Genomic DNA, 18,413 nt, shown 5'->3' with positions numbered 1-18,413 from the left:
ACTGCCAAAGATCTTCAGCAGCCCCACAACATTTATCTAGCCCCAAATGTCAATAGTATTAAGGTTGAGAAATCTTAGGGGAGAGGGATAGAGGTAGGGCAGCCAAGAGTATTAAGAGAGAATTAGCTAGAACAGCTCTCTGATTTTGATGAGCTCAGACTTTGGACAAGATATTCAAATAGAATGATGGTTGAATGTAGCCATAGCTCTAACCCATAATCCTAACAAAGATATTGACTCTTCAATGTTCTCCGTGCCATGTACTAATTAAATACATCCTGCCTAAAGTGCATGATACTTTCCACTTGGTATCTTCTTTTCTTCTGTTATCCCCATTTAAAATGTGAACTACTTGGCCCATTCTCTAAGAGGCAATTCTGTTAGAAAAACAGGCAGTCAACCAAATTTGACCTAATATTGTCTGTTCTTTATTAACACTGTTAGAACATGGTGAAGGGGATGTATAATCTGTACCAAGACTTCTAGAAATCTTTGTTTCCATCACTGATGCTTCTAACCCTTCTCTTCCCAAATTTCCCCAATACCTCCTCTGATAAAACGCCTCCCCCATCCAAGTCCATTGCTTCTACCTGTCCCCTTTCTTTTGATTGTATATTATGTAAAGTCAAAGAATCTATCTAGCAATAATGAAATCCTCACTGAGGAAAGGTGACAGTTGAACAGAACAAGCAAGACCAACATTCTCTGCATCTGCAGGATGGAGGGAAAGGAAAAATGCATTACACTGCTAATAATATTGGCTCCATCATAATTATTTTAAAATTGTGAAGATGACTTAAAAGAGATGTTGGAATTCTATTTCACTTAGGAGGAAACCAAGGCTCAAACCTGTGTCCCCCAAACAACAGTCTGCATAGGCTACCTTTGGAATTTCTCAGGGAAAAATGTGCATTAGTTGTTCAAGGGGCCTGGGAATTTGTCTGGTCTAATTCGTTGGGGAATATGTGTTCATCTCCTATCATATTATTCTTCTCCATCTTCTGGCAGCATTGTCATCATCAATAGCTGACTAAGATCCTAATAAGTGCAAGATACTATAATAGGCCTTTTTAAAAATATATTTATTTTTTAGTGGTAAGCGGACATAGTACCTTTATTTTATTTGTATGTGATGCTGAGAATTGAACCCAGGGCCTCACATGTGCTATGTGAGCACTCTACCACTGAGCCACACCCCAGCTCCTATAATAGGCCTTTTATATTAGTTATTTTCTCCTCACCTTGAACTTATAAAGTGACTGCGCTTAGCATAATTTTACATATGAGAAAATGCATTCTATAAGGCCAGTTAAGTTGCCCAACTAAATTGCTAATAAGTGATAGAGCTATAATTTGAACCCAAGTTCTTTTTGAGTCTAGAGCTCTTGCTTTAAATTTTTTTTCTCTTGTTTTTGTAGAAGTCTTCAGTAACATAAGGAACCATTTCTGAGACAGTAATTCCCTTACTGTACTGCATTTGTTGTTTTCTCTTATGACTTTTTTTTTTGGTAGAGAATAATCTGGATACATTTTGAACCACATTAGAAACCCAGTAGTTCAAATTAAAATCTTAAAAATCCTAATGAATTTTATGAATTGTTGTCTCATTAGCAAATTTTGTCAGTAATTCCTGGTTGAGGGCAGTGTATACCATGACTTGTGTTTCTTCTGAATAATTGGCTTAGCTCTATTGGGCTTATTTCTGTCATCCTAAAAAACACAGATTGAAAATGATCCAAATATTTCATTGTATTGGAATGTCTTTGCATTGTATTGGTCTGTGAGTGTAAGGGCCATTGGTTAGAGGCTGGAATGGAGGTTTTTTTTAAATTTTTTATTTGTTCTAATTAGTTATACATGAAGCAGAGTGCATTTCAATTTGTTGTACATGAATGGAGCACAAGCTTTCATTTCTTTGTTTGTACTTGATGTAGAGTCATATCATTGAAGCAATTATACATGTACCTAGGGTAATGATGTCCATCTCATTCCACTATCTTTCCCATCCCCATGCTCCTTCCCCTCCCCTCACTCCCTTCTGCCCAATCCACATTTTCTCCAGTCTTCCCTTGCACACCATCCCCCATTATGGATCAGCATCCACATATCACAGAAAACATTTGATCTTTGGTTTTGGGGGATTGTCTTATTTTGCTTAGCATGATATTCTCCAACTCCATCCGTTTACCTGCAAATACCATAATTTTATTCTCCTTTAAGGCTGAGTAATTCCACTGCGTATATATACACCACAGTTTCTTTATCCATTCATCTATTGAAGGGCATCTAGATTGGTTCCATAGTTTAGCTAATGTGAATTGAGCTGCTATAAACTTTGATTTGGTGAGTCACTATAGTATACTGATTGTAAGTCCTTTGGGTATAGACCAAGGAGTGGCATAGCTAGGTCAAATGGTGGTTCCATGGAATGAAGTTTTTTGTTGATACTTTTTCCTGTGTTGTCATTATGATTGGATTAGAACTACCTTCATGGTAAATATTATAGGGGACATATTTCACAGTATTGAATACATCAGTGTGACATTTTCTACGTACAACTGGCTATAACTTACCCTTGCTTTCTGGAAGACTTCTTCGGTCTCACCAATTGCTGATAGAAAACTCAAACCCATTCAGATCCCAAATGGTAACAGACAAGGGTAGGACAGGACCATTAAGTGTTGCTCCTCTGACAGATGTAAAAATGCAAGAACAGTGTGGGAAGAAGGGGATCTACCCAATGTGAGGAGGGGCCTGGATGGTGAAGTCTTAGCAGCCAGGGATTTGGTATATGAATTGACCCCGATTTAAGAGGTTTATTTATTTTTTTTTAATTTGAAAGATTAATTTTCATCATAATATATAGTACATAAATTCCCTTTAGAATCATAAAATTGCTAGAAGTGTCTAACAGTTAAAATGTTGCCTTTGATAGTTGAGGAAACTGAGGCCCAAGATTGGTTGAATAATTTGCCTGGTTAAGAGGCAAAGAACTCAGTGACCTTGATTTCTGGGATAATTCATACTGCCAAGATTCTTATCCTCAACTTTGCTGAAGTTCAGGATAACAGACCAATTCCTGGCCCAGAATTGAAGCTCTAAATAAATGAAAAGTGCTCATAGAGTGAAAGTGATGGCAAAGGCCTTACAGATTACCTTTCCATCACCGTCTGATGCTCCAGTGTCCTCTGCACCTTTTGCACCCACCAGATATTCCTTGCTGTTGAAGGCAGGGCAGCTTGCTTTCTCTTGAACTGGTCTGGTTAACTTTGGACTAGTTTGAATTTTCGATTGCAAATTTCCATCCTTAGAACTTGTCACATTAGAACTACCTGGGATAAACCTAACTCCTCTTCACGTCTTAATCACTTATGTATTTGGCTTTGTATCTGTACCTCCTCACACGCCTTAAGTTCCTTTTTATACAAACGATACACCTGCAGCTTCTACAGATTCTTTCTGGGACATGGCATACTGCTTTTCTTTAATTCTTCTCTTAGTGAATGACGTTACCATGCATCTGCTACCCATACAAGAAATCTGTTGTTCTCATCCCACCTGAAGCCACTGGGCTTACAGATTGTTCCTCCTAAATAACTTTTCCCTCCAGGCACAAGGTAGAATGTGACTATCACTATTCTGAAGCTCTGTGTCATCTCAAGACTTTTGATACTTTCCTTACACTCCACAATCGTTCAATACCAGAACCTTTCATTGCCTCGCTTCACTAATTGAGAACTTTCCTCTGTAATTTATTGGGGCACAGAGAGAAACTCATTTGGAGCTAGCTGCTGGTTGAGTACATGCAGCGGAATATTCCTTTGCCCATATTTCTTTCAGAGCCTGGTTAGTAGGATATTGATGCTGTTAGGGAGGGGTGTTTGCTTATTTCTCTGGTAGGGCTTGTTTGTAGAATGTTAAATTCAGCATTTTCTATATGTGTATTATTAAGAATAAGAATTTTGGCCAGGTATAGTGGTGCATGCCTATAATCCCAGTAACTCAGGAGGCAGAGGCAGGAGGATTACAAGTTCAAGGCCAATGTCAGCAACGTAGCGAGCCCTAAATGAGACCCTGTTTCTAAGTAAAATATAAAAATAGACTGGGGATGTGATTCAGTGCTTAAGAGCCTCTGGGTTTAATCCCTGGAACCACCCCTTCTCATCCCCCCCCCCCCAAAATAAGGATTTTGTCATAAAAATCCTCAAATACACAGCCATTAGTGGATTACATTTAAGACTGAGATGTGAACATTTTTTCTTGTTTTGCTCCCCCACCTGTTTTCCATCCATGTGGGGCCTTATAACCCTCAGGGCAGTGTTGGAATAAGGTAAATAACTGTAAGACCTGCCTGTGAGAACCTCATTTTCAAGGAACTGTGCTGGAAAGTCATTATCTAAACATGCTCTGGTAATGTTAATGTTGACCACAACCCTTTGGGAACTGGGGTGATAGTTTAGGAAAAGTTTATTTTCATCTTCAAACCTCAGAATTTATTTTTTATATTGATCAACACAGATTTGCGGGGACCACCCTAACTATTTGTAGGAAGTGGGCCTCTGTTGGGGTACATGTGAATTGTTGAAATGTTGGCATGAAAGGCAGACGTGGCTTCTCTCCAGACCATCTCTGAGTAGCAGCCTCTCCCACCTACCCTCCCTCCCTCCCTTCTTTCCTTCCTTCCCTGATACTAGGAATTATACCCAGGGGCACTCAACCTCTGATCTGTATCTCCAGCCCTTTTTATTTTGAGACAGGGTTTCATTAAATTTCCAGATTGGCATGGAATTTGTGGTCCATTCTCCTGCCTCAGCCTCCTGAGGAGGTTAACAGGCATGCACCACCACACCCAGACCAATTGTCAGTCTTAAGGGTACATTGGTACAAGCAGGCATGAATCTAATCCACTATGGCATTATGGTAATAATGCTAAATAGGTGATTGATAAAAATTTGTTAGTAAATCAAGCACACATTAATATTGATATGTTTTTATGACATAAAGACCCCATAATATAAATAGTTCAGTGTGGGGCTGGAGGACTTACATGTTGAAGCCTCTGTGCTACTGCCACAGGGAGAAAGAAGGTCCCTTCCTTTAGGACCATTGTAGGATTCAGAAACTATGTTTGCAAATAGAGTACTATAATAAAAACAAACCGTGTTATAGTGGCACCAGGGGAAGCAAGGATCATTTATTACTGAAGAAAAAACAAAAAAAAGGTCACAAGCTGGCATGTTTATAGGCATTTAACAAAGTGAATGAAGGAGATGGCACTTGAACTAGAATCTAGAACTGATAAAAATGTTAAAATACTTAACACTTGCATAGTGACTTCTTTTAATTTCGTTATTTCAGTTTTTTTAAACAACTCCTAAGAATGTGGATGTTAAAAACCAAAGATGGCACCTAAATTTTACTCTACCTTCAGTTCTAAGGAATTTACAAATTATCAGGGCCTGTCTTTGAGGAATCAGGGAAAGTCATATGATTACTCTTGGCATTTGTGAAATTTCAGATAAAGTCATGAACAGACCTAGCTTGCCCTTAGGCTTACTGCATTTTTTGGACTTTTCTGAAAGCTCTGTGATTTTGTTCCTTTCATTACTAACTGTTGCCCCACCCCCACACCAGCCCTGCCTCCAGTACTAGACGTTGAATCCATGGGTCACTTTTCCACTCAGTTACATCCCAGTCCTTTTTATTTTTTGACACAGGATCTCACTAAGTTGCCCAGGCTGTCCTAGAACTTGCCATCCTCTTGCCCCAGCCTCCCCAGTAACTGGGATTATCGGCGTGCCCCACCACACCCAGCCTTTGATTGCTTTTATCTGTCTATCTGAAACTGGTCAGAAAATGGAGAAAAATAAATCAGTAAACTATGTGCAGCTTTTCATTGAGCCTTAAATTCTCTCTTCCATAGCACACTGTTCGTATATAGGAGACTTTATCATTTTGGTGTGACTAAGAGAAAATTTTATGCAGTTCAAGCTGTCTGTGCAGTTACTTCCTGAATGTTTCCATGGATGGAGACCTCACCCTTTCCTGAGTCAAGTTATGCCTTTGTTTGCCTACCTGAATTATCAGTAAATTCTTCCTTGGGTTGCTCAGAGGGTCAGCCTATCTCCAGTTATGACTCTGTCCCTTATTCTGCCCACCAGCTCTGTAACAGACTTTTGACTCCAGAGAAACCTGGGAGTGAATCCATTAGATTCAGATGAGTTCAGTGCGTTTTCAGGAATCTGTTATTCTACCATCCCTTGATGGAACGTTTCAAAGCACTCTGCCCCTGACCCTATGAGGTATCCTTTGTGCCAGTTGGTGCCTTACCTATAGGGCTCCAGGAAGCTCCAATGGTACCATCTTCACCCACCCTTCTGCTCTCCATGTTACCTCTCAGGTAATTTGAGAGAGAGAATAGTGAGAGCCAATAAGTAAATGGATAATTGAAAAGCAATATATTGGGAAGAGTCCTGAACATGAAGTCACATCTGGGTTCTAGGCTTAGCCCCGCCATTTATTGGTGGGACAGGACCCATTAACCCTCTGAATATGCAATGTAGATGGTTGCAATGGCTTGTTTACTGGGAGGAGTAGATGATCAATGTGTGAAAATGCTTTGCATTTAACATTAGTTATTCTTCTTCTTTATTATTAACATTGATAATGTTGACAGAAGTAGAAGATGCATAATTTATAAATAATAGATGACTGGTAATAAATTATAAACAACAAATTTTGGAAATTTGTACTTAGTAAAAAGCATCTGTTTCTCCTAGAAGATTTAATTTGGGGCTTTCCTAACCCTAATATTTTAATTTGAAAGTGTGCCTGTGGTAAACTCGTTCAGGAAGTAGAGCTAGTTGTCTGCCTTTTATCACCCCTGTGCCTGTAGCTCTGCGAGAGCAACTTTATGGGCCTCCATGGGGACTCCAGGAGATTCCCACACAAAGCCTGTTGTGCCCTCCATGCTGGGTTTATGAGATCATAGTCCCGGGTAGTAAATTATGAGATGCTAATTTCCATAGGTGGTCTTGGCTACATTCCACACAGTATTTTGGCTGAAAGGTTGCTGATTTTGAACCTCTGGCACAAAGTCAAAAATTTAGCCCAGATGACTAGTTTGCCGAGCAATGAGTAACAGTCATTGGATGAGCCATTTGATTTTTCTGTGGAGGCCTTTGTGTTCACTTCATGTGTATTTAATTTTTTGCTGTTCTGAGTATTTCTAGAGTGGAGAAACAGTAATTGCAGACATTTTTCAGGGATGGAGGTTAGAATTAGTAATATGATGTACTTCTGTTAGGCTTCTTGATCTAGTTTCTCTTTAATGCTTGACACTAAAGGTGAGGGTCAGTTTTTTCATCTGAATTCAGGCCACTGAATTGCTATTCTCATTAGACATCTAATGTTTGGCAGATTTTATATGGTGAACCTCTGGCAGGACCCTTTACATGCATTTTATTATTTTTCCAAAAAGGAAAAAAAAAAACAAAAAAAAACTGGCACCAATCTTGAACCTAAAATTATTTCATGTTTACCACAGCATTTCAAATACTATGTAAGAGTTTGGCTCAGTATCCCAAAGCACTCTCATTTCTTTCTCCCCTTGGTTCCAATGCTTCTCAATTTCATGGGATCCAAGCCAGGCAAATAATATAAGCCAAGTGGCACTGCTTGTTTACTGCATAGATTCTGACATAAAGTAATTCTTCTATTCTTCAAAGCTGTTACATCTTTGGTTTCACAACAATTGAGGTTGCAGGCCAGCCATTTAAAATCATCTTGTGCCGAAGATCTAAATGTAATTTTCTTTTCCAGTATTTTTTGAGACAGGATGGATTACGTGAGTTTTGCTACAGTTTCTGAAAATTTGCTGTCAAAATGTCTGTGTCACTTATTCACAAACTTATGTCATAGGGAACTAATTTTAAGTACGTGCCTAACTTTTGTGTGTAGGGTACATGTTACTTTGCATTCAGCTGTCTATGTGGGGAGTGTGTATTTGTGTGTTTCAGTAGTAGTAGTTTAGCGTAGAGGAATGTACTGCTGTATTAAGAAATGTTAGCTTTCCTAGAACAGATGTGAACATAATTAATGACTTGCTGAAAATTGTTGGCAAGAATGAATTGCATTTCACTTAGTGTACCCTGTTTTTACATGTAAGGACAGAACTATCTATAATTCCAGAAATTGCTTCTCCAGGTCTAGTCCCTGCAGACACACTTCCAGTTTTTCAGTAACTGAGATTGTATTGTGAAATAATATTTCCTCCAGTAATCTAGTATAATGTTTAACCGATAAGGTTAAACTGTAGGAGAATTTCATCCTCAAAGTACGTGTTAAGAGCAGAATATGTGTCTGACCATTAATACTTCAGAGCAATTTCAATCAAGGAATTAACAGACTGAGTCAGTTCATTCCCAAGTCCTAAGTCTGGTTAACATAATTATTTGCTGATTCTTTAGCTATAATTTTGAAGCCATCATTTTAATGAAACATTCTATAATTTAGATGGTGCTATGGAGGACACTAGGGAATCTTTTTAGAAATTGCTCTTGGATGAACAGCATACAGAAATGACTCAAGGAATCATTACTCGTCTGAGACCTCACAACTCAACCAGAAAATGTGATCTGGCCACTATTTCAGTGGTAGTTTATTCCACATGCTTCCTTTTTAACCAGGATTAAGGCTTTTGAGTTCAAGAAAGCATGAGGAATGTCTGAGGGAACTCAATGGAACACATTCAAAAAAAAATTTCTTTTAAAATTTAGCTGAAAATTCACTTATGTTTAATGAATTGCTTTGGGGGTCACTTGAATGAAAATTGTAGTTGTATAAATAACACAAACTTATTTAGTCTTCTTTGATGCTGCCACATACACTTCCTGTCCCCATGTTCTCCACCTCTCCTACCTTGCTGCACATTGAAACTTCTGAAATTGTCCAGAGATCTAAATACCCACTATATTAAGGAAGCATAAATATTCAGAAGCAAAGCTTAGATCCAATTTGGTATATACTTTTTTATTAACTTCTAATAACTTCTGTTTATAGCCAGGCATTGGAGGTTTTGCTACATTCCCAAGTGAGATGGACATTGAGCCACTACTTTCATAATTAAGGTGAAAGTTTTGGGGGGCTTACATTATCTGGATGTTGCTTTTGTTTTATACTTTCAAAGATGCAGAAATAGGCCAAATAATTATTAGTGCCCCCCCATTAAGTCTATTTTTAAATCATCCCCAATTATTATTTCTTTAATTAAGGTTAATATTTACTTCTAAAAGCTCCCAATTTTCTGTCAAAACAAGGTTGAGAATAAATAAAATTATAAAAATTATAAAAACATAAATAAATCATTCTGTACCATCTTTGCAGGCACAGAGATAATGATAGATTTTTAACTGAGACTAAGTTCAAAAGTTAAATCAGCCTCCCTCTTGGCTCATTAGAACAAAGTATCTGCTAGCAATTGTATGTTTTTTTTTTTTTAAAGTAATGTGTATCAGTATTTTGCTGTCTTCTTTGTCAGCTAAGTGCTAATGTAAAAATAATTCTTTAAAGTATTTCTGAAATCCTTGACCATTTTACCTAGAGTCATTACTTTTTTTTTTTTTTTCTTGAATTTCAGGGTTGTGTTTATTAATGCTTGTAAACATGAATTACCCTTCCAAACTAGTCTGTTCCCCACATTCCTTTCCTTGGTAGCCCAAAGCAGATTAATCTTCACATATCATCTTTGTAGCAGGCAGACATTCTTCCTCTAATTTAGGGGAAGGCTGTTATTACCTGATGATTGAGACTTCAAAGGCTCTCTGGGGGCTGACTAGGGAATAGGAGGTAGAATTTTTCCATTCCCACCCAGACCACCCTTCGCTCCCCGTTCTTCCAGCAGATCTCCTGTCTATCCTTGTGGCTAGCTATAGGTCAGGGATAGGTGTTTTGAAAGGAAACATTCCCCAAATAAAAATCCTTTGTTAAATGTGAGTCACATGTTATTCCTTTATGCTCTAGAGAGCAGAACGGGGACTATCGGGATTAGGAACCAGGACACCTCAGTAGAATCGTGCCACTGTTAGAAAAAGCAAGGAACAAAACCAGACAAAGGTAGGAGAGATGGTCCTTCTTTTGCCTGTTAAATGACCTTGTTTTGATTTTCAATACTGAAATGCAGGCATCTGCAGAATATGTGGTTCCTGTGCCCAGGCACATGCCCTTCCTCAGAGCCTTCCCTACTAGGCTGTCCCCTTCCTCCCTCGGCTGACCCTTGCCTCTTTCAAGTCTAGGTCATGCAAGCCACCCTAAGCTCCAGAGTATCCAACCAGAGTATCCTGTGCAAACCCTGCCAGAGCAATTTTCAATCAGGATGTAATTCTCTGCCGACTTCTCAGCCTCCCACACTAGACAGTGAGCAACTTAGCGTCTGGGACTGTCATTTGTCTCTATCTTTAGTTAGCACAGAGTCTGCACAATGGTAATACTGCTAGGTAACTGCTAAAGGAATCTTTGTTACTTGTGATAAAGCGAAGAAATAAATAGTCTGTGTTGGCTTCAATGGAGACCATGTGTCATGTCAGCGTGTTGTTTTAGTTTTATTTTAACTTTTCTAGGAGGCAACCGAGTCTTGTGTCTCTATCCAACTTCTAAATTGTGGGTTCTGGAAGGAGTAGGAGCTAATGATTTGAGGTTGACTCACCTTTGAGCATGAGAAATGGTAGTGGTTGGCTAGATAGTAATTTGTAGACTGAATAGCCATTTGAGATGAGATAACAGGAAGCTGCCTGGAGTCAATGAATATTCTTCCAAAAGAAGTATAGGTTTAGTCATTGTTCACTTACATTTTTATTCAGTTACATTGTAATGATGACTGGAATTTTTGTCTCATTCTAGTGTATTCATTTGCCCTTTGTTCCCAAATATCCCTTGTTGCCCTTTCACAGGTAGTATTATATTTAATACAGCATTTACCATAATTATAATAAATTTTTCCTGTAATTATTAATTATCCATCTTCTTTATTTGTATGTTCCACACAACTGGTGTCCAAAAAGTTCACTCCAATACCTAACAGCATCTAACACATAGTAGGTATTCAAGGCATAGTGAAAGTAGTATTGAGGGATAGCTAAATCTTCAAAAAGATGTCCTTTTGTGTTTGTGTATGTCTTCATACAGCTCTGGATTTCTCAGAAGTCTTATTGATTTCATATCACTTTTAAATTAAATGTTGTCTAGTACCACATTTTACAGTTTGAGTACTGTAGTGGAAAAGTGGAAAAAATATTGAGTTGAAATACAGATAAGGAAAGAGAAAAATGGCCTGTTTGACATGGTAATGAGAACCCAGCTCAGGATGGGCCAGCATTTTCAAAGAGTGGCTTGTGATTCTTCGGTGTACAACTTCGGTACTGTGTTAGCCTACCATAACATAAGTTAACTAATTCAGAGTGACTGGACACACTCATTTTTGGCCAAATGCCTCTGGTCTACTAAATTATATTGATGTAGAAGTTAGCTCTTGGTCTACTTATTTTCAGCTAAATTGTATGCTGTGGATGGGAGAGGGGACATTCATACTATGTGCTGAGGCAGCTGGGCGATCCTGCATTACTATCCTAGGAATATCAAAGGGTGGTTATTTTTAGGTTTCACCTGAGCAAACATGACTCAGTTTGTTGACCTGAATCCATCCAGCCCCTTCTTAAATACACAAACTCTATTAATCCCTAGAACCACACTAGTGACTAAGTAAGGCCTTCATTACAAATAGCTTTTAGTTGATTGTGGCTTGTTCAAGGGTTATGATAATTTCAACTTCCTGCCTTTACTTCTTTTCTCTTACAATAAATTCACTTAAAAAATTTAAGTCCAGATCAAACTTCTTTTGGTAGTAGACGCAGTTTTATGGTTGGGGTGTTCACAGTTTTGGCTACAACTTATGAAAACACCTTCTACTGGTAGGCCACCAGCTATGAAATATTAGCTTTGGTTTTTGTTTACTTGATATGCTCTCTACATTAAGAAATATCTGGGAATTCACTTTTAGTTGCAGTAGGAAGTTGAATTGTAAAGATATTATTGGATGAAGACTAACTGTTCATATTTGAATCAGGATGCCTATTTACTTGCTCAAACAATACATGCATTTTTTTTTTCTTTTGAGCACTACTTCTACTTCAGTTTTTCTAAAATTGAAAATGTTGAATTATCTTCAGGTTTTTAAGTCATACAAAAAGTAAGGACTTTTTTTTTTTTTTTTCACTAGAAAGAAAGAAAACTGGACTAGAGGACTAATTTATTCAAGTGAAGAAAAATATTTGTCATTCTCGCAGTCTGGCTTACAATGCACTTGAGGCTTCTCCAAGTTCATTGCCATGATCTCTATAAAAATATTAGTATTCCTGGGATTTTTTTCTTTGTGGAAAAAAACACCAGACTAGTGAAAGAATGAAAATAATGCAGGCTACCACACAGGCAGCGTTCACTGAGGCCATTAAAAATGCAGCCTCTGTGAGGGTCAAGTGTTCAGCTTCTCTGTTGTTCAGTTTGGAATGTGGTTTTGGAGCTTAGCTGAGGAACCCGGGTAGTTATTTTTCATTTTGGTCTGAGGAGTGAGAGACTTGTTTTTCAAAGGTGGCGGGGTGGCCGGGGGGAGATAAAGAAATGAAAAAAAGTTAAGTTCATTTTGGTAGAATAGAAATTTTAAAATGTAGTAACTATTTTCTGCAACACATAGTTTGAGTATGTTAGTCAGAAATAGAATTCATGAATTCATGACTTTTATTTCATTGTTTATTTCTCCAACAACATTAAAAAACTTCCAGTTAAATGTGCCTTTTTGTCTTTCTAATGTCAGGGGTTATTTAGCTAAGTTGGGATAACCAAAGTTTGATTGACTCATGTTTCTACTAATGAGAAGATGATGGATTTTAGGTGGTTAGGTGTAAAAACATCCTCATGGTACAGTTTTGGAGAAATAGTTCCCTAGCATGAGTTAGTGGGGACTCCCTGTTGCATGGTCAGCCTGCTGTCTTAATGGATTTTCAGCTGTATTTTGGTAGTGTTGAGTTTTCTTATTAAGTTTTAATTGTCTTTAGCCCAACTTTCTGCAAACATAACATTTTATTACTCAGAATTTAACTTTGGGATAGATATTTCAGGATAGAAAAATATGGATTTGAGCATTAGAAGTAGGGCAGCATATTAATAAGACACACTTTTGCTTTCTAATAAGACTCTCCCTTTGCCTTACATATTCCTGTAGTTACCATTTAATTTCTATTAAATAAGAGATAATTTATGCTAAGAAAAGATCTGTAAGCATAAGTATGACAAATATCAGATGCACAGAATTAAGCATATTTAAACCACACACATAAGCCATGATTTTTTTATGTTTTTCTTCCATTGTCACCTTTCAGGGAAAATTTTTATGGATGTATTTTTAAATTATGCTATACTATAAGGACCCACATGACAAAAACTGTGAAATATTTTCAAGGAAATCCAAAACCAGATTCCAGATAATGGAGAAACAAGTATCATTTGGATGGGAAAACCAAATGTTGTCTGAGGGCTGGGGTCGTAGCACAGTGGTAGAGTGCTTGCTCAGCATGAATAAGGCACTGGGTTTGATCCTTAGGACTGCATATAAATAAATAAAGATCCATTGACAACTAAAGAAATTTTTTTAAAAAACCCAAATATTGAAAGAGGATGCTAATTTTGCTCACATCAATTTATAAATTTAATATATAAATTAGAAATGAATTCACCGAATTTAGAGATAAAGAAGGTAATCTCAGAACACAAAAGCATGAACAATATTATAAAGGGAAAGAGGGATTCTTTGTAAAATGTGGAACTTTTATGAATTGAAGTATGCCATAAACAAATTTAGATAGCAGTTAGGAGAAACTATTAACAAAAAATTAGAATTATTCTCATTTATAGGTAGCTTTTACAAACTGATAAAGGAATAGCTAATTTTAGTATCTGATTGACTAATTTACAAACAGCAATTGAAATTTTTTAATTATATGAAAAATGTTTATAATTGCTAATACCAATTTTATGGTTTCCATGTGTTTTGCTCTTTAAAAGAAGAACAAATATACAGACAGGTTAGTAATTCCTATGTGGATAGTGGTGGCATAACTAGAAATGGGAGAGCATGTAATTGACACCAGATAGGTTGACTGCAGAACTGAGTTTATTTATCATATACTATCCTGGATTTTGGTGACCTTGGTCTGGAGCCAGGAGGTGACTACATTAGATTGCTTATAAATGTATGCTTTAAATACCAGTGATTGAAAACAGTGCCACCTTTTGGGGATGCTTTTATGCCCTTCTGGAGGTAAACGAAGGAACCTCACCTGGATTGGGGAAATCCCTAGGAATTACTGACCTCAAGTTGTAGAAAGCAGTACAGAAGAACCTGGACAGAAGACAGGAGTGGAAAGAACATTAACTAGAAATGATAGCTTCAGTATATTTATCTTCTAAAACAGAAAACCACTGTCTTTTCAGCTCCAGGGCCCACGACGGCAGTGTCCTACATGTCAGTGAAATGTGTGGACGTCCGCAAGAACCATCACAAGACAAAATGGCTAATGCCCTGGGGTCCCAATCAGTGTGATAAGATCCGAGACATTGAAGAAGCAATTCCAAGGGAAATTGAAGCCAACGACATTGTGTTTTCTGTCCACATTCCTCTCCCCTCCATGGAGATGAGTCCTTGGTTCCAGTTCATGCTGTTTATCCTACAGCTGGATATCGCCTTCAAGCTGAACAACCAGATCAGTAAGTGCACCCTCTTCCAGCCCTTCTTACCTTTGGGAATGGCCCTCACAACAGTAACAGGACAATGATGATAGCAGCTGGTTATGATTGTCTGCTGATTGCTTAAAGGCCCTTTCTGAGTACTTTACCTATATTAACCCACTGAATTTTCCCAGAGAGTCCTTGAGATAGATCTTATTAGTATCACATTTTGCGAATAGATCACCTAGGCATAGGGAGGTTGCCCAAGATCAGAAGACCAGAGAGTGGAATATCTGGAGTCCTAACTCAGAAAGCTGCCCTAACCCGGGTCGTCTTCACCTCTCCAGTTCTAGGAGAGAGCTCCCCCACACAGTGTGACTGAAGGGCTTTCAAAAGTTCTTTTTATTAAAAGTGGCATTTCCCATGGGGCTTTGAATAAAGCCATGGCCTTAGAAAAAGATTACTAACAAAGTGGGGACGCCAATTCATGAGCCCCATTTCCAACTAAAATAGCTTACCTTTTTAGTTTTGTTGCATTTCAAAACTCTGCATGCATAAACATTTTGTGGGGAGGAGATTATTGAGTGATTTCTGGAAGACTGAGACATGTTTGGCATCTGGGGATAGTGTAGGGAATCTTAAGTTGAAAAGGAAGAAAAGGTTATTTTTTCAAGGAGGGGTTGGGTACCCGAGATTGAACTCAGGGACACTCGACCTCTGAGCCACATCCCCAGCCCTAATTGTATATTTTATTTAGAGACCAGATCTGACTGAGTTGCTTACTGCCTCACTTTTGCTGAATCTGGCTTTGAACTTGCGATCCTCCTGCCTCAGCCTCTGGGACTGCTGGGATTATAGGCATATGCTACTGTGCCTGGCAAGAAAATGTTTTTTATTGAAAGAGGCAAAGGTGTGTTGAAGATTGCTCTGCCTGGGCCTGTCCAGAGACTGAAGCACTTCGTCTAATTATAATTCTCTACAGCAACAATAATCTTGATATACAGTTATATTCATTTTACTCTCTTTAGGAATTAGAGCCATTTATGTACCTGACTGACATCTTATCTGAAATGAGGAGATTATGCTGAGATAATTTTCTAGAATGCAGAGTTTTCTTTTTCCCATTCATTCAGTCTCTTACCTTTTCAAACTGTTTTCATGTGTCCGCCATGGCCAGGCACTGCCCTGTTGGCTGGGTGTGCAGGCACAGATGGGGATGCTTTTCTTCAAGGTAAAGTTAAAGGCTAGGGTAAAGTTAAAATGACAAATAACCAATTATGAGAGTTTGTGTGTGGGGTGCTATGGCCAAGGTAGGCCCTGGGAGACCGTGGCAACCTAAAGAAAAGACTTTAGGGCAAGGAAAGGGCAGGCTGGGTGTCTGTGGGGACAGTGGTGTATGTCTAGCAGACATACTAGAGGTGAGAGTTAAAGAGAAAAGCCTGAAAACAGTTGGCCATGAGTATGGAAGTAAGTGGAAGAGCATTCTAGATAGGAGGAAATGGCCAACAGGAAGCCCCAGACTCACACAAGAGGCTGTTGCATTCAACCATTGTTTCCCAGGACCCCAGTTTCTTGTCTGTTGACTCACTCAAAGTCCCAACCATATGTTGAATGCTAGGTACCAAGAACATAAGACTGTACAAGACATGATTTTTTGTCAGGGGGTAGGGGAGAAGGTGCCTGGAAAAAGACACTTAAACTATGAATGAGAAAGAATGCGTAGGTACTTTAATAAAAGGACTATGCTCTGCAATGTGTTAGCTTTGGGAAGGAAACAGTGTGTCATGGGATGAGTCTATAACGATTTTGCAAACCTCAATGTTTGGGAGTTAGTATTCCTAGTTCCAAAAATATCTTAAATAAAAGAAGAACGAGGGTAGTAACAGGAGTTCTAGGAGGATAAGACAGGTAGATTGCCTGATGAAAAATGTCAGCGACACAGTGTTCTGCTGCCTGGCATGGTTGCTTGTGATTTATTTCAGGTATAAGCTCTTAGATTCCTAGTTCCAAATATAAAGGAAAATGTTTATTCTGTAATAATTGAAATCATTTCTATCCACTGGCTACATTAGTGCCACAATTTAGGAGCTCAGAATCAATAAATATTTATTATCTCCACACTTAATGTGGATCAGGAAGATACCCACAGCTTAGATTGAGAGTCTCTGGACCAGCTTTCCACTTGAGGCTGTGGTCAAGCTGTTGTCCTGGTCTTCAGTCTCATCAGAAGGCTTGTAGGCTCTATTGGGTGGGGGGATCTGCTTCCACCCTCACTGTTGGTTTCTGGCAGGATCCTCTACCTCCCTGTGTGGGCCTCTCCTTGGGGCTGCCCCGCAGCATGGCAGCTGGCCTCTCCCTGGGACTCTTACCAGGGGACCATGGGGATCATGTTCCAGGAGAGGCCATTTGGTATTAGAAGTGACATCCCATCACTGCTGATGTAGTCTGTTGGTTAGAGAAGAACTGGTAGGGCCATTCCACGCTCTAGGAAGGCAATTAACAAGGCATGAAATCTAGATGGGCTCATCAAGAACCCTCTAGGTGATTGTCTAGGTGTGTCCAGATAAGAAGTAATAGAATCTACATTTTAAGAGAATGGTCTCAGGAGTCCCACAGCAAAAGGTTTAAGTCCCTGCAAGTTACAGAATCTCTCAGAGCCAATTTCCTCAAATGTAAAACACAGATAATAATTTCCAATTAGCCAAATCACTATAAGGAATAAATTAATTTATGTAATGTCTTAGTGCATAAGTATTATTTAAAAATTAAAAAATAAAAGTAGCTATTTTAATTATCATTCCCAAAGTTCATCACCTTTACCAATTTTAATTTCTGCATCTTGCTTCGTGAGATTAACCTTGTAAAAGAAACGTAACTTTAATTTTATCATTCCTCTCTATAAAACACCTTTAATAACTAACAAATAAGCCTTCAGCATTGAGAGTTATCCCTTATCCCTCACTGCTGACCTGCACATAAATGAAGCACTTCCTATTGAAAACCATCCTTCAAGACATCCCAACTGTCATGTGCCCCTGGAGCCTTCCCAAGTATTTTGTTTCCCCTCCTCCATTCCCTCCTAGGTACCGTTCATCTTCCTTAAACACCCCTCATCACTGGCTTGTGATATCCACTCTACCAGCCTCAGTCTGTATTGCCGACTTATTTTCTATGACTCCTGGCTAGTCGGTGACCTCGCAGTGGGAGGCTTATGTGTTGTTTCCATTTATGTAACTCACAGCTTTGTGATGAAAACATTTCTTGGATTGTGTCATTCTGCCAAAATAGGAATGTAAAGATCGAGGTGTTTGCCTCTCTTCCTAATCCAAATAAGGTTTTTGTTATTTAGGTAACATTTCAGTAATCATTAACACTGACCCACTGATTCTGGTTCCAGTTGTTCATATATTTCTTATACTGATTAAATTGTAGTTAAGATTTTAGAATTGACTCTGAGGTAATGTGTTCTATTTTCCAGCTGCCTGTTGCTCTGATAGGCTACTATTGAAAGCTGAGTCTAACTCTTGAGCAGGTATTTTGCAGCATGTTCTGTTTGCAGGTTGTGAGGGAAACATTGGAGGATTTTGTCATTCTGCCTTTTGCATTTTTGAAAGTGACTGACCTGTAATTCTGTTTCAGAA

At 38.5% G+C, this 18,413-nt stretch overlaps 1 protein-coding gene across 1 annotated transcript in view; it reads left to right on the top strand.

Moving 5' to 3' along the window:
- Positions 1–18,413, top strand: part of WLS (Wnt ligand secretion mediator) — a 111,330-nt gene that overhangs the window by 21,945 nt on the left and 70,972 nt on the right. Inside the window, exon 2 of the mRNA XM_079133549.1 lies at positions 14,539–14,811. Coding sequence (XP_078989675.1) covers positions 14,539–14,811 — 273 coding nt within the window. The remainder of the gene's footprint in view (positions 1–14,538; positions 14,812–18,413) is intronic.

Source organism: Sciurus vulgaris (assembly GCF_902686455.1).
Source record: "Sciurus vulgaris genome assembly, chromosome: 1".
In the NCBI taxonomy this organism is placed as follows: domain Eukaryota; kingdom Metazoa; phylum Chordata; class Mammalia; order Rodentia; family Sciuridae; genus Sciurus; species Sciurus vulgaris.
Note: the sequence above shows the minus strand (reverse complement) of the source record. Positions and strands in the feature narration are given on the sequence as shown.